The sequence below is a fragment of the Schistocerca gregaria genome, chromosome 1, assembly GCF_023897955.1.
Source record: "Schistocerca gregaria isolate iqSchGreg1 chromosome 1, iqSchGreg1.2, whole genome shotgun sequence".
NCBI classification, from domain to species: Eukaryota; Metazoa; Arthropoda; class Insecta; order Orthoptera; family Acrididae; genus Schistocerca; species Schistocerca gregaria.
Genome location: NC_064920.1, coordinates 599,869,999 through 599,883,407, shown reverse-complemented (window position 1 = coordinate 599,883,407; position 13,409 = coordinate 599,869,999). Strand labels below are relative to the sequence as shown.

At 37.1% G+C, this 13,409-nt stretch overlaps 1 protein-coding gene across 10 annotated transcripts in view; it reads right to left on the bottom strand.

Moving 5' to 3' along the window:
* Positions 1 to 13,409, bottom strand: part of LOC126358278 (modifier of mdg4-like) — a 342,870-nt gene that overhangs the window by 78,076 nt on the left and 251,385 nt on the right. The window contains exon 6 of one of the 10 annotated variants that reach the window (XM_050007539.1): positions 9,249 to 12,100. The exons of the other annotated variants lie outside the window; for them this stretch is intronic. Coding sequence (XP_049863496.1) covers positions 11,838 to 12,100 — 263 coding nt within the window. The 3' untranslated portion in view covers positions 9,249 to 11,837. Of the gene's footprint in view, positions 1 to 9,248; positions 12,101 to 13,409 lie in introns of those variants that run through there. 10 annotated transcript variants of the gene reach the window in all.

Below are 13,409 nucleotides of genomic sequence, written 5' to 3'. Positions count from 1 at the left end.
TAGTCAATACAAAGCATGCCAACATTTATCCTATATGGAAGAACTGTAAAACGATACACACCACACTAGATTAACCAATGTTTTCCACCTATAAAATGGATGTTAGGCATAAAACATAACACAGTCTGTCTTTAAAGCATTTTGTTATTTACTAATTGCCTCTTCATTAACAGAATATAACACCTTCATACTGCATACTGTAATAACACATCTGAGGCTACAATCCTTCATGTTTTACATCAATAAGCATAAATACATTGGTATCAAAGATAACATTTTGTAACTGAATAAAACAAAATGAAGTAGCCTGTTACAAATACTCTTTATTCCGCTGCTACTTTTATTTGGTGAGGAAAATAAAATTTGAAAAATATATATTTTATTGAGACCATCACTTGAAAAATACATGACTAATTGTGTTCCATATTAAATTTTTGTGTGTTCTAACAAATCATAAGAAAACCACTGAAAATTTTATATTGGCATTAGCATTTATTAAATTTCACAATTATTCTAGAACTTCACATAACACAGCAAGAATAGTTATAAATAATATAATTATAATAATAATACCACAAATAATAAAAATAAATTAACAAACACAGGAACTTTATCAGGTTTTATCATGAACTTGCAGATTTACAATTAATTACGATACAAAAAGGAGTCTGACAGTCAATGAAAATTTCTATTTCTCTTAGTCAGTGAAAATGATCAGTTATAATAAGTTTCCGAGAGTTATATAGGTAGAAATATATAGCAACAGTTTAAAAACACTGATTCTCTCATACTGTAATCCCCTTTCTACATTTACATAGGCTTTCATCAATTTTTGCTGAATCCTTCCATAAAATTACTTTTTTCTTATACACAATACTGTGTGGTTTTCATCATTACACGTGAAAATGTTACATCTCCAAGCATTGTGCAAATCAAATGCACCTATCAATTTGTTATACTGGAAAATATGAGAAAAATGGACACATAAAGGGACTAGGCCATATCCAATGAGTTACTTAGAACAAGAAGCAAAAATGACTTAGGGAAATTACAACATTTGTCTAATTTCTCATTCTCAAGTAACCTCGAAAAACTTTTTTCAGTTCCACAAAGTGCATCTGAAATGAATCACAAAACTTCACTGAAATAATTTGAGCAGTACATCCAAAGCCCTCTTCTGGCTTGTATAAATAAAAGTAACAAACCTATGAGGGTGAGTCAAATGAAAACCTTAAATTTAAAATAACAAATCGAAATTTCGCGCCGTTATCCAGTAAGTTGGTAAGCGTGCTACAAACAGGATGCAGAATGGCCTGTAGGTGGCAGCATACAGCAGATGCACACATACCATTGCAGTATCAGTATAAAGACAGCTGCCCCACTTGCGACTTGCACCAGGGAAGAACAGTGCCCCGTTATTCAGTTTTCACGTCGTGAAGGTGTGAAACCTATTGAAATTCATCGATGAATGAAGGTTCAGTACAGTGGTGCATGTTTGTCATGGCAGCAAGTATACAAATGGAGTAGGAAGTTCACAAATGGTGTGGCTTCAGTGCAAGATGCTCTTCGCCCAGGTCAAGTACAACGAGTTGTGATTCCAAAGAACATTGCAGTTGTTGAAGCTATAGTGAAGGAAAACCGCCAAGTGACGCTGAACGACATTGCAGCTTGTTTACAGATTAGTCTTGAGTCAGCACACCACACTGTGCATGATGTGCTCCAGTTTCACAAAGTGTCTGCAAGATAGGTGCCATGGCAGCTGACTCCTGAATTGAGAGAACGACGTGTTGATGCTTGTGAAGAACTTCTTTGGCACTTTGAACAAGAAGGTCATGGCTTCCTTGCAAGAATTGTTACTGAGGACGAAACCTGGGTTCGCTTCCACCAACTGGAAACAAAGGAATGGCACCATTCCTCATCACCAAAACCAAAGAAGTTTCGAACAGAACCATCAACAGCGAAGGTTATGCTGACTCTCTTTTGGGATGAAAAAGGAATCATTTTGGAGCATTACATGCCTAGAGGGACCACTGTCACCAGTGCATCATACACAGATCTCCTAAAAAAATCATCTGCAGCCTGCAATCAAATCAAAGTGACGTGGATTTCTATCAGCAGGTGTCCTCTTGCAACATGACAATGCAAGGCCTCACACTGCCCGTACAACAGTTGCAACAATCACAGACCTGCATTTTGAGTGTCTTCCTCATCCACCATACTTAGCAGACCTTGCCCCAAGTGATTTCCGTATGTTTGGACCACTCAAAGATGCAATGTAAGGAAAGAAGTTCTGTTCTGGTAAAGAGGTACACCACGCGGTGCATGAGTGGTTGCGCGGACTACCAAAACAATTTTTTTTTCTAAAGGAATTTATGCACTTTGTAAGCATTGGAGGACCTGCATTGAGCATGGGGGGGATTATGTTGAAAAGTGATACAGATTTGTACCACTTCTGCACAATAAATAATATTATTAAAAAATTTAAGGTTTTCATTTGACTCACCCTCGTATTGAATAAGGCAACAGAGTGATACAAATGATAAAGCAGAATGTAAATAGGAAAGAGGTGGAAGAATGAAGACAGAAACAGCTGATGAAAAATATGCTGTAAATTACTACCAGGTGAATGGAAAGAGTGAAGGATCAGCTAGAATGAAATTTCTAATATCTGGAGGACAGAAACACTTGTGGTGGATGGGACACTCAAATTATCCCAATTGTCAGTTCCAGTCTTTATGTTTCATAGCACTCAGATATTTCCAAAAGCTATAAATGACCACATTTTTACGCCTTTGTTTGTTGGTCCTGTATTTTAGCTATTGGTATGTATATACTATTCTTATGTCAAAAACTGTTAGTAATTGATTTAATTATCAGTATGAGTACATTACTGAAATCTATTAGCACAACTCCTACTGCATTTATTGAATCCCCATGACTGAAATTTTAAATTTCTATACTTCCCAATAAAACTATTAATATAATAATTGAAAATTTTGGCAGAAAGTAAACTCTGAACAGAGGAGAGACACGCAATACAGAGGAGACATATCAGTTTTTTCTTGAGACAAATGGTGTACCATCTAGAGCAGACCCTCTCGTAGTACCAGCACCACAAGAAGCACAAAATTTCTAAAGCTGAATTACAGTAATCTACTTCTTGTGCATGTACTTATCCAGTTCTTGGCATCACCTATGTACAATGAGTGGTTGCTTTTACTCATTCAATTGTTCTACATACGAATTCTCTTGTTTACAAATATATAAAAATAATAGAAATTCATGGGTGGAACAAAATTTAAAATTCACGCTCACTACCTTTCAAGTTCTTGTTCTTTTTCCAGTAAAAGTACACACCTTCACACACACAACCACACAGACACCCAAATGTACAATTCAGGGGTCACTGTGTTTGAATGTGTGTACTTTTACTAGAAAATGAGCTAGAGCTCGAAAGATAGTGTGAATATTTTTTTCTGTAATATATTTCTATGCTCCACACATAAGTCCGCTATAGGTGAGTGATTGCCTTTCGCTTACTTTACATCATGATAACTTATTTTAGATGACTGTTGTTTTGCCTATAACTGCAAGAATGATGAAAAACTTGATCTCATTTTTAAAACAATTTTTAACATGCTGTAATGTTTCTCATGTCAGACATCAAAAACTCCCCATTTAAAGATGGGACAAAATCTAGTGATTATAGACAGAACAGCAGCTGCTTTCCAATTCTTACAGAACTGACCTGATCCTGAAAAGTTGGTCTCACTGTTTCAGCTACACCTACTTCACCTTTAGATCTTGTTCATGATGATATCTTTACATTTGGTATGTACAAAAAGTGGCAGAATACAAGACACTGTCATAGTCTGAGCCCCACATGAAGTTGCCAACATATTATTTGGCTTAAACTTACTAATCACAATATATAAATTCCAACAGGTTACAAATATTTAACCAGTATATGGACTACAAACACACATCTTCCAAATGGAACTGGATTTAGTACAGTGAACTGTAAAATGTATCATTAGAGGCATTATACTAGGGAGAAGTGAAAGCACTAACGAAAAGCTCTCGATCTAGAGCAGCTTTGTTCATGACTCAAAGCCCACACTGACGGCACAGTATCATTTCAGCCACAGCTGCAATCCAAAGAGTGTCATAAGAAGCAATGACAATCAAATGAACATCTATAATTAACAGTGTTAATCAGGCAATATTGTGCTTCATTCATGCTGCTGTCAGCATAACTTTGCTACTTTGGTGCTATCCAGCATTTGGTTATGTTTTCACTGTCTGGGACCGTTACACATTTGTGAAGAAATCAGTGATTTTCATCACACAGTATTGCAAATTTTGTTTTTGAGATAAGATGGCTGGGTGTCAAGACACACACAATCAAACAAAGGAAGTCATACACAAGGTATGCAAATTTCTGAGATTCAGTTGCAGAAACTGCAATGATGGAAGGCAAATTCTGATGGAGGGATCTGATATGGTAACAGCTATGGCAACTTTTCTGAGTAAAATGCACAACATCAAAAGGAACTATCATAGGAGAGTGGTTTGAAAAGTTCTTGGAATTACCATGAGAGGTCGGCACTAGCGCAATGAGTTGTTCACGTGATATTCATTGGACTGTTGCCTGTAAACACGGACCGCGTCAGAGCTCTTTGAAGAGAGCAGTTGCGGTGGCACGGCTCTGTTGTTGTTCCCACAAAGTGATTTGCGAAGATGGAAAAAAGTCGAGAATTAAGCAGTGATTAAGTACTTCGTAAAGAAAGGTATGAAAGCAAAGGACATTCATACTGATTCCCAGAATACACTGGGGAACTCTGCTCCTTCATATTCAACTGTTGCCAAGTGGACAAATGAATTTAAATTTGAGCTTAGATGATGATCTGCACACTGGTTGGTCAAGATGCACAAAACGGTCATGGACGATCGCCGATTGAAAGTGCGTGAAATTGCTCACACTTGGCAGGTGTCATCTGAAAGGGTACATCACACTTTAACTGAAGAATTAGAAATGAAAAATTATCTGCAAGATGAGTGTCACAACTCTTGACATTGGATCAAAAAGGCATGAGACTGGACACATTGGAACAATGTTTGGTGCATTTTAGGAGAAACGAACAAGATTTTTTGTGCGAGCTTGTGAACACAGATGAAACTTGGGTGCACTACTATACCCAGGGACATAACAATAGTCAAAGCATTGGAAACAAGCTGGTTCTCTGCCACCAAGGAAAGCAAAGACAATTCCTTTGGCGGGAAAGGTCATGGCATCAGTGTTCTCGGATGCGAAGGGGATTCTGTTCGTAGATTATCTCCCCACTGGACAAACCATTACTGGAGAATACTATGCTAACCTCCTCGACAAATTGCAACAAAAGATACGTGAAAAAAGGCCAGGTTTAGCAAGGAACAAAGTCGTCTTCCATCAAGACAATGCGTACTCATACCCCATTTGCCATCAGCACGGCAATATTACACAAACTAAGGTATGAACTGTTGCCACACCCACCTTATTCACTTGATATGGCTCTGCCAGACTACCATCTCTTCCCAAAACTGAATTTTTTTCTTGGTGGATGAAGATTCAGTTCAAATAAGGAATTGATAGCCAGAGTAGACAACTATTTTGCAGGCTTGGAGGAAACTCATTTTCGAGATGGGATTAAGGCAGTAGAACATCGCTGGATCAAGTGCATTAAACTACAAGGATACTACATTGAAAAATAAAAAAAAGTTTCAGTAATGTAAGAACTTTTTCTCTATTCTGTTCCAAGAATTTTTCAAACCATCCTCATACCAACTTATTATTTATCTTGATGAGACCTGTCTAAATCAAAATCACTCCAGAAAGCACACCTAGCAGAATTCAAAGGGTAATGACAGTCTGAAAGTACCAGTTGGCAAAGGAAACATACTTACTGTCTGTCATGAATGATCATCTGAATATGGCTTCATCAAAAGTGCAAAGCTAATATTTACATCCTACAAATCCAGTGATTATCATGAAGAGTGGTGTATTTAAACACTGGTTTTTAGATTTATTACTTAGTTTATAAGAGAACTGTGTAACTGTTACAGTTATCACAAGTCATCATTCAAGAAAAAAGGAGACAATTCCTAAGTCAGATATAAAGAAGCAAGAAATTGGACACTGGCTAGAAGAATTTTGGGCCACTATGCAAAAGCAGAAATGTTGGAAGGAAGTCAAGCACCACAAGCACATTCACAGTCAATTTGAACTTGACAGCTTAGCAACAGAAGTGTGCCATGAGATTGTCAAGCTGATCCTTATCAACGCCAATACAATCTGATAGCAAAGGAAAGGTCATATCCAGAAACTACACATTCAGAAAAAAATATGTATAGAATTTATTTGAGGAATCCATTGATGATGTCGCAGTGAAGACAGCATTAAGTGTGTATGTCATGCTGAAAATGTGCAAGAAAACAACTTTCTGTATCAAGACATCTGAGAAATGCTTGTTGATAGCATAGTCAGTGCTTTAAATGAGAAAGGAAAGGTTGTATCCAAAAACTGGACATTCAAAATGAAAGATGTGCAGAATATACTTGAGGAAGCCATTGATGATGTCACAGTGGAAGACTGAATTAAATATGTATGTAAAAATTATGCCTGTCTATTGCGAAAGGGTGTTACAGCAACCAGTTTTAAATTATTTCAGAATAATAACAGTCTTGGTTGCAAAATCATTCAATATCTATAAGAACATAATTTTGCAAACAAGACTGCTTTTGTTCTAAAATGTGTATGCCATGCCGAGAATTTGCAGGAAATCGATTTTCTGAAGTAAAGTGTCCAAGAAAGTTCATTGACAGCATTGTCGTTGCTTCAAATGCCTCATCAAACAGAGTGCCTTCAGAACAGGACAATTAAACAACTATAAGCTTTTCCTGTTCCTTCCTCCTCCCAAAATTGTAAACACTATTCCTTCTCCCCCCTCCCTTTGCCTTTGCACTTTCTCCCCAAAATAATAATAATAATGTAAGACACAACAGCCGCCAGACATAAACTGCCTGTGCTGGCATGTTTGTCACTGTTACTTGTGAGTAGCAGAAGACTTGTTTTTCCTGCTTTGTAGTGAGGTTAAAATTAACAGGCAAAACAAATGCTTAAATGTTTGCTTAATCAAAACTGAAATAACTTTATAATTTAACAGCTGACCAGTAAAAATGTGATTGGCTGTAATATACCTCCTGAACCACCCCAGAGTACATTACCATGGAAAGGCTGCTGTTTCACTACAGTATTTTCTAAACTTTTCTTGACATTTGGTTTTGCAGTCGCAAATTATTTTAAACAAGTCTGTTTCTGGTGAGAAAATCTTCATTGCAATCTGCTGTCTGCCAAGTACAGCTTTCATATTATTTTCAAGTTAGTGCCTTGAAATGTATATGCCAGACAGTTTAGTTTGCCAGTTTAGGCTCTACACATGCAGGTCACAAGCTTCTGACTAGTGACAACTGAAGTGTATCGTAAGGCAACTAGTGGGGGGAGCATGCAGAAAAGGTAGTGGGGCTACCTTCTGCACTTGTCCCTCCAACCTGCAGCTTCATTGTTCCATTGTGTAATTCAATATAAGTCACACTGACAAATAGATATGTCGAAGTTAGAAAGATTGGGAAAATATGAAGTAAGGTGGCAGGAAGAACAGGATTTCTGTTCAGGTGAGTACAAGATTATGAACACAAAATGAAATATGTGTAATCCAGTTGTGGGTCTGATAATGAAACAGAAAATGAAAGTACATGTGAACTACTATAAACAGTGTAACGAATGGACCATCATAGTCAAGACAGACAGCAAGTCACAACTTATTACAGTACGGAAGTAAACATGTCTACTAGCTCTGAAGATGATGATGAAACTGAAAAAAGTTTGATGACACAAAAGAAATTTGTTAGTGCTTTAAGGCAGATGAATATTTAATTGGGATGGGGGACTGATATTCAATAGTCAGAAAAGGAAGCGATGCAAAAACACCAGGAGAGTATGAACTAGAAATAAAAGGGAACACTTCTGGTAAAATCTGGGGAGAATACTGTGTAATTGTTTAAACCCTTGATTTAAAAATAACGAAAGAAGGATGTATATGTGGAGGAGAGCTGGAGACACTGGAAACTTTCACACAGAGACAGAGACACAGAAACTAGATTTTAAACTCCAAAGCATTACCAGCACCAACTGTAAAGATCCACCATAATTATTATTTATGAAATGTGAACTCAAGCTGAACAAATTGAAAAAGGGTAAGAAACTAAAGTGAAGGGGCCAGGATAAGTTGAAATAATCTGGATTTTTGAGACATTCAAAGGGGGCATTAGGTAATCACTAACTGAAACAGAGAGAGAAGGAATACAACAGCAGATGAGTGAGTAGCTTTGGAAAATGAAATAGTGAAGGCAACAGAAAACAAAATTAGGGAAAAAGAAAAGGCCCATCAGAAAGCCTTAAAAGACAAATGAGATAATAAATTATTTAATTTAATGGAGGAGAGATGTTTGATGTACCTTTCACCTTGCGCTGTACAGTGTCTTGCTGGGTATTTATATAGATGCAGAAAATATAAAAATGTAGCAAATGAAGCAACAAACAGGAACAATTCATGACGTGAAAGAATAGCTAAAATAACAATGAAATGTATGTGGAGAGTAACAATTGCAGAGGAAGAAGGAAGGAAGGAATATTAGCGTCATGTCCACTTGGGAATCAACTCGGGATATGCCTTAAGAAATTTAAGGATACCACAAAAAATTGTCACCCCGACGGCCAGACAGGGATTACCACTGAGCTACATCAGCTAGTGTATACTGGAAGACACAGGTCTGAATACAGTAAGCAGGTTCAAATAGATGTTGCTTACAGCAGTTGTGATGAGACGGAAACACTTGGACACAACAGACTATCATGGAGAGCTACATCAAACCAGTCTTCAGATTGAGGAACATTAAGAATATGAACTATATAGCAAAATTATCTAAACATTATCAGATCTTATTAAGGAGTACGAAGAATTGGGAGATTTTTTCCCCTAGTAACTACAGGTCTTTACAAAATATATACAAAAAAGTGTTATGTGAACATTAATATGGTTGTATTATCAGCTCTGCCATCACTAATCAGTTTATATTTAACACACAAAAGCTGCATTAGAGATAAAGGAACCTGCATTTTTTTCTGCACACAATGTACTCTGCCTCATATACTCAAGTTACTACTGTCAAGATTTGTATCCTTAAATTTGCCCATTTCAATAAAGTTTATTTCCATTTTGGTAAAAATCTCTAAAATTATCAGCATACATATGCCATTTTATTATGATTCCACCTTTCCATGAACTTCTAAATTCCTTCAGCTATACTTCAGTACTACTGGGCATAGTTATATACGTAAACATTTACAGTAAGAGTTATAATGTTTCAATAACTGAGGCCATATATAGAAGTTATGAAGAGCTGTATTAGTGATCAAAACTTTTCTTCAGCATTGAACAACAAACATTTTGCCTTTTCTCAGATATAACGTCAAAAGCCATAGACAGTCTTTACATTCAAACATTCATTATCCACATCCATTTGTATCAAGGCATAATTTTTTGCCTAATATTTTGTCTTTCACTGCTGGAGACATCATCAGACGCATTAATAACTCAGAAAGCACTTACAATACTCAACGAGCCTAGCAAGCTGAACTGTTTATAGGTAATTACACAACTCTCGGCTTGTGACCTCACCAGACTGTTGTCTAAGATTGTGGAGCCACACCAGTGTATGATAAGGAGCTTGTAGTGGGGAAAAGTTGGCACTGTTTGCTTCATTAGCAATAAGGCCCACAGCTTGTCTAATTTCAATCCTTCTTATTTTCTGTTGAAAATGTTGTTATGTTTATGAATTTCTATGGCCTGTTTGTATATCCTAGTGTAATAATTGTTAGATCTCACTACAACCAAAGTGTTAAAGAAACAAATTTGGTTATTTGCTGGTTCTAGTGTAAGCTCTGCTACTGCTGATTTATCCGTCTTGCCTAGGTGACAATTGCTCGTGTTCTGTAAGGTGGTGTCAGTGCTTCCTTTTGTAGTTCCTATGTACACTTGGTCGCAAGTGAAAGGGATTTTATGTAGTCCTACAGCAGTGTTAAAATATTCATGCACCTTTCTTGTTGGTTAAAACACTGTATCAATAGCAAGTTTGTTGCATACTTTTCTCATGCGATCTATATCACTTTTCAAAGATGGAAGGTAAATTTTCCCATTAGTTGGTTTAGGATTTCTAAATTTTCTGAATAATGTTAATTCTAAAATAAAGTGCACAATGGAAAACAAGGTAGACAGTCAGGTTTCATTTTTGAATGTGAAGGTACTTAGAAAATGTGATGGAACTTTAGGGCACAAGGTCAGATACCTTCACAGAAATGTCAGTCATTATTCTAGCCAGAAAAGAGGAATGATCAAGACATTGGTGGACCGGGTTAAATAAATATGTGAACCACCATACTTGGGGGATGAGCTTGATCATTTAAGAACAGCTTTCATAAGAAACAGCAACTCTGACAATGAGATAAATATGGCACTAAATCCTAAAAGATCTAGTCTTACACTGAAAATGAACCAACCAAAGGGAATGACTTCCTTCCATTTGTAAAAACTGCCACAGATTGCATCACAAAAGTACTTAGAAAAGTTGGTATTGATACAATGTTTAAACCAACAGAAAAAGGGGCATGAATATTTGGACATTGAAAAGGACCTACACAGGTCGCTTCCCACAACAAGAGTATATAAAATCGCTTGCACTTGGGGTCTAGTGTACATGGAACTCAAAAAGAGGCATTAACAACTGCATTAAGAAAGATAACAGCAACTGTTGCCCACACAAGATGGATAAATCAGCAGTAGCAGATCATGCACCAGAACCTGGCAACCACCAAATTTGTTTCTCTGATACTGTGGCTTACAAGATCTAGTAATTATTAAGCTAGCAATTCCTAAGCACAAAAATAATTTCAATAAGAAATAAGAAGAATCGAAATTAGATACATTGTGGGTCTTAGTGCTAAATAAAACAAACGGCACCAACATTTCTCCACTACAAGCTCCTTTTTAGAATTGAGGGCCATTTGCATGAAACTCAACAACTGCAAAATCTTCAAAAGTGTGTTATACACATATCAAAAAAAGTTTTGCTTCACCCCGGTTCCAAGAACTCTTGAAGAAAGATGCTGACTGTGGGTATTGTTCAGGTTGGAATATCAACAACTATGGAAGGGACAGATTGCTGCTCACAACATATGACACATCGAGTTGCATACAGGCACAATGAGAAGACTGTAACACATTAATCTTATGGCCAAAGCCTTCAACAGAAAAGAGAAACATACACGCATTCACACAAACAACCACACCTCAAGCGCATCCACCCCCCCCCCACACATGCTATCTCTGGCTGCTCACCCCAGACTGTAATTGAAACACTTCACATGGGAGCAGCAATATGATGTTTTTCCTCATAACATTCTGTGTTCTAGCAATTGGCTTTTGGAATTTACAAAGGAAAAAGCTTGTCACTCTTTCCAATCTGCATACAGTCTGACTTGTTCATACATTTGCTTACATCTTAATCAGTATCTTACCTCCAAATTATATTTTTCTGGCTATATTGGAATCTTTCTGCTCAAGATTAACGTTTAGAATTTCTAATCTTCTGTCAGCTCTACCACAATTGCCTTTCTCATTTGTACTGAATAAACAGTGCTGTCAATATGCAGTACTGTCAAACTAAAGGCAAAGGTAACAAAATTAAGGAAAAGATTTAATAGAAGCAGAGGCCTTATTAGGAAGACTATGCTTTTCATATACATGAGAGTTCAAACTTCTTTTGTTTTTTGATATTTTACCACAAATTTGACATCGAAAAGGCCCACGTAAGCGACCATGTATGTTGGCTACATGAGATGATAAGCAGTCTTTCCTAGAAAACACTTTTTCACATTGGTTGCACGGAAACATCATTTTCATTGTGTTACTCACACTCTCAGTTATATTTCTTCGGTGGTGAAAATCTGCAACAGTGTAATACATAAATTAACATCAATGTATGAGGCTCACAATAACAGAAATTTACAGTACAGGCATAAAATGGGACACGTACTTTAATAAAATGTGTTATGTAACCCTACGAGTGCGTACAAAATCAACATATACTACTGCTGGTGAAAATTACAACGTCAAGGAGACACATGATTACAATGCAATTATTCAAAAGATTACTTACAATGACAATACTCAAACGACGAGAATCACAGAACTGTATATGAATTTATACTGTAAGAATGCAGTACACTGTGAAGCCACCATGTGCTGAAATCAGGGCATCTAAACATTGTGGCACAGAATCAAACAATGTCTGAATTTGTTACTGGGGAAAACACTGCCACATAATTTGTAGGTGTATCAACAAAGCACTGAACAATGATTGCACGATAGCCATAATGAACAAGGTGATGACTGACTACATCCAATGCATTTCCAATGGATCTCGGGTCAGGTGAATGTGCAGGCCAGGGAAAAATATCATGATGCAGTTGGTGCTGTTCAGACTGCCCTCAATACATAGGAAGTGAGGTCACATTACAGCCAATGTTGTCACAAAACATCACATCTGATGTTTGTCTGCTATGATGCTTAACAATGCAGTCTGCATGATTGTGTTCACCACAGTAGGGTCCAACATATTCACAGCCATTACTGTAGGGCAAAATGAAGGAGGACACTAAATTTTTGACTAAGCTTGCCAATAAGATGTTCATGTGCCCATTGCAGTCTGACGTGTTGATGTCTTCCGGTAAATGTAAGTCAATGCAATGGCATGCATGCCACCGGTGCAGCACTCAGTAGACATTCTCAACTCACTGATACAGACATGTCGACACTGGCTGCAGTGCTGTAACATTGAGCCAAAACTGTGGAAAAAATTGTTCTGTCAGTTAGAGCCATGTATATATGATAGTGATCATCCTGCACTGTTGTTACATTGTGTGGTCCAGTACCTGATTGTTGCTGTCCTACTGAATAGTCCCACATCCTCAATCCATAATGTCATGGTATGACAAATTCGTATCCCAAAGACCAATCATTCTGTTCCATTAAAATTGAATCACATGCCAATGTTGCACCCCTTGCAATCAACAACGCATATCAGAATTTGCTTGTACATTTACACTTCAACAGCCAAGGCTGTACCAACTGAGCATAGTGTAAAATATTGGCATGTCTGGTAAAACAAAGAGGCTGCTGCTAGACCTACATGCACTCCATATCTCTGTAATCTTAATCATATATTACAGTTCCACTGTTCTACAAATCCTCCAC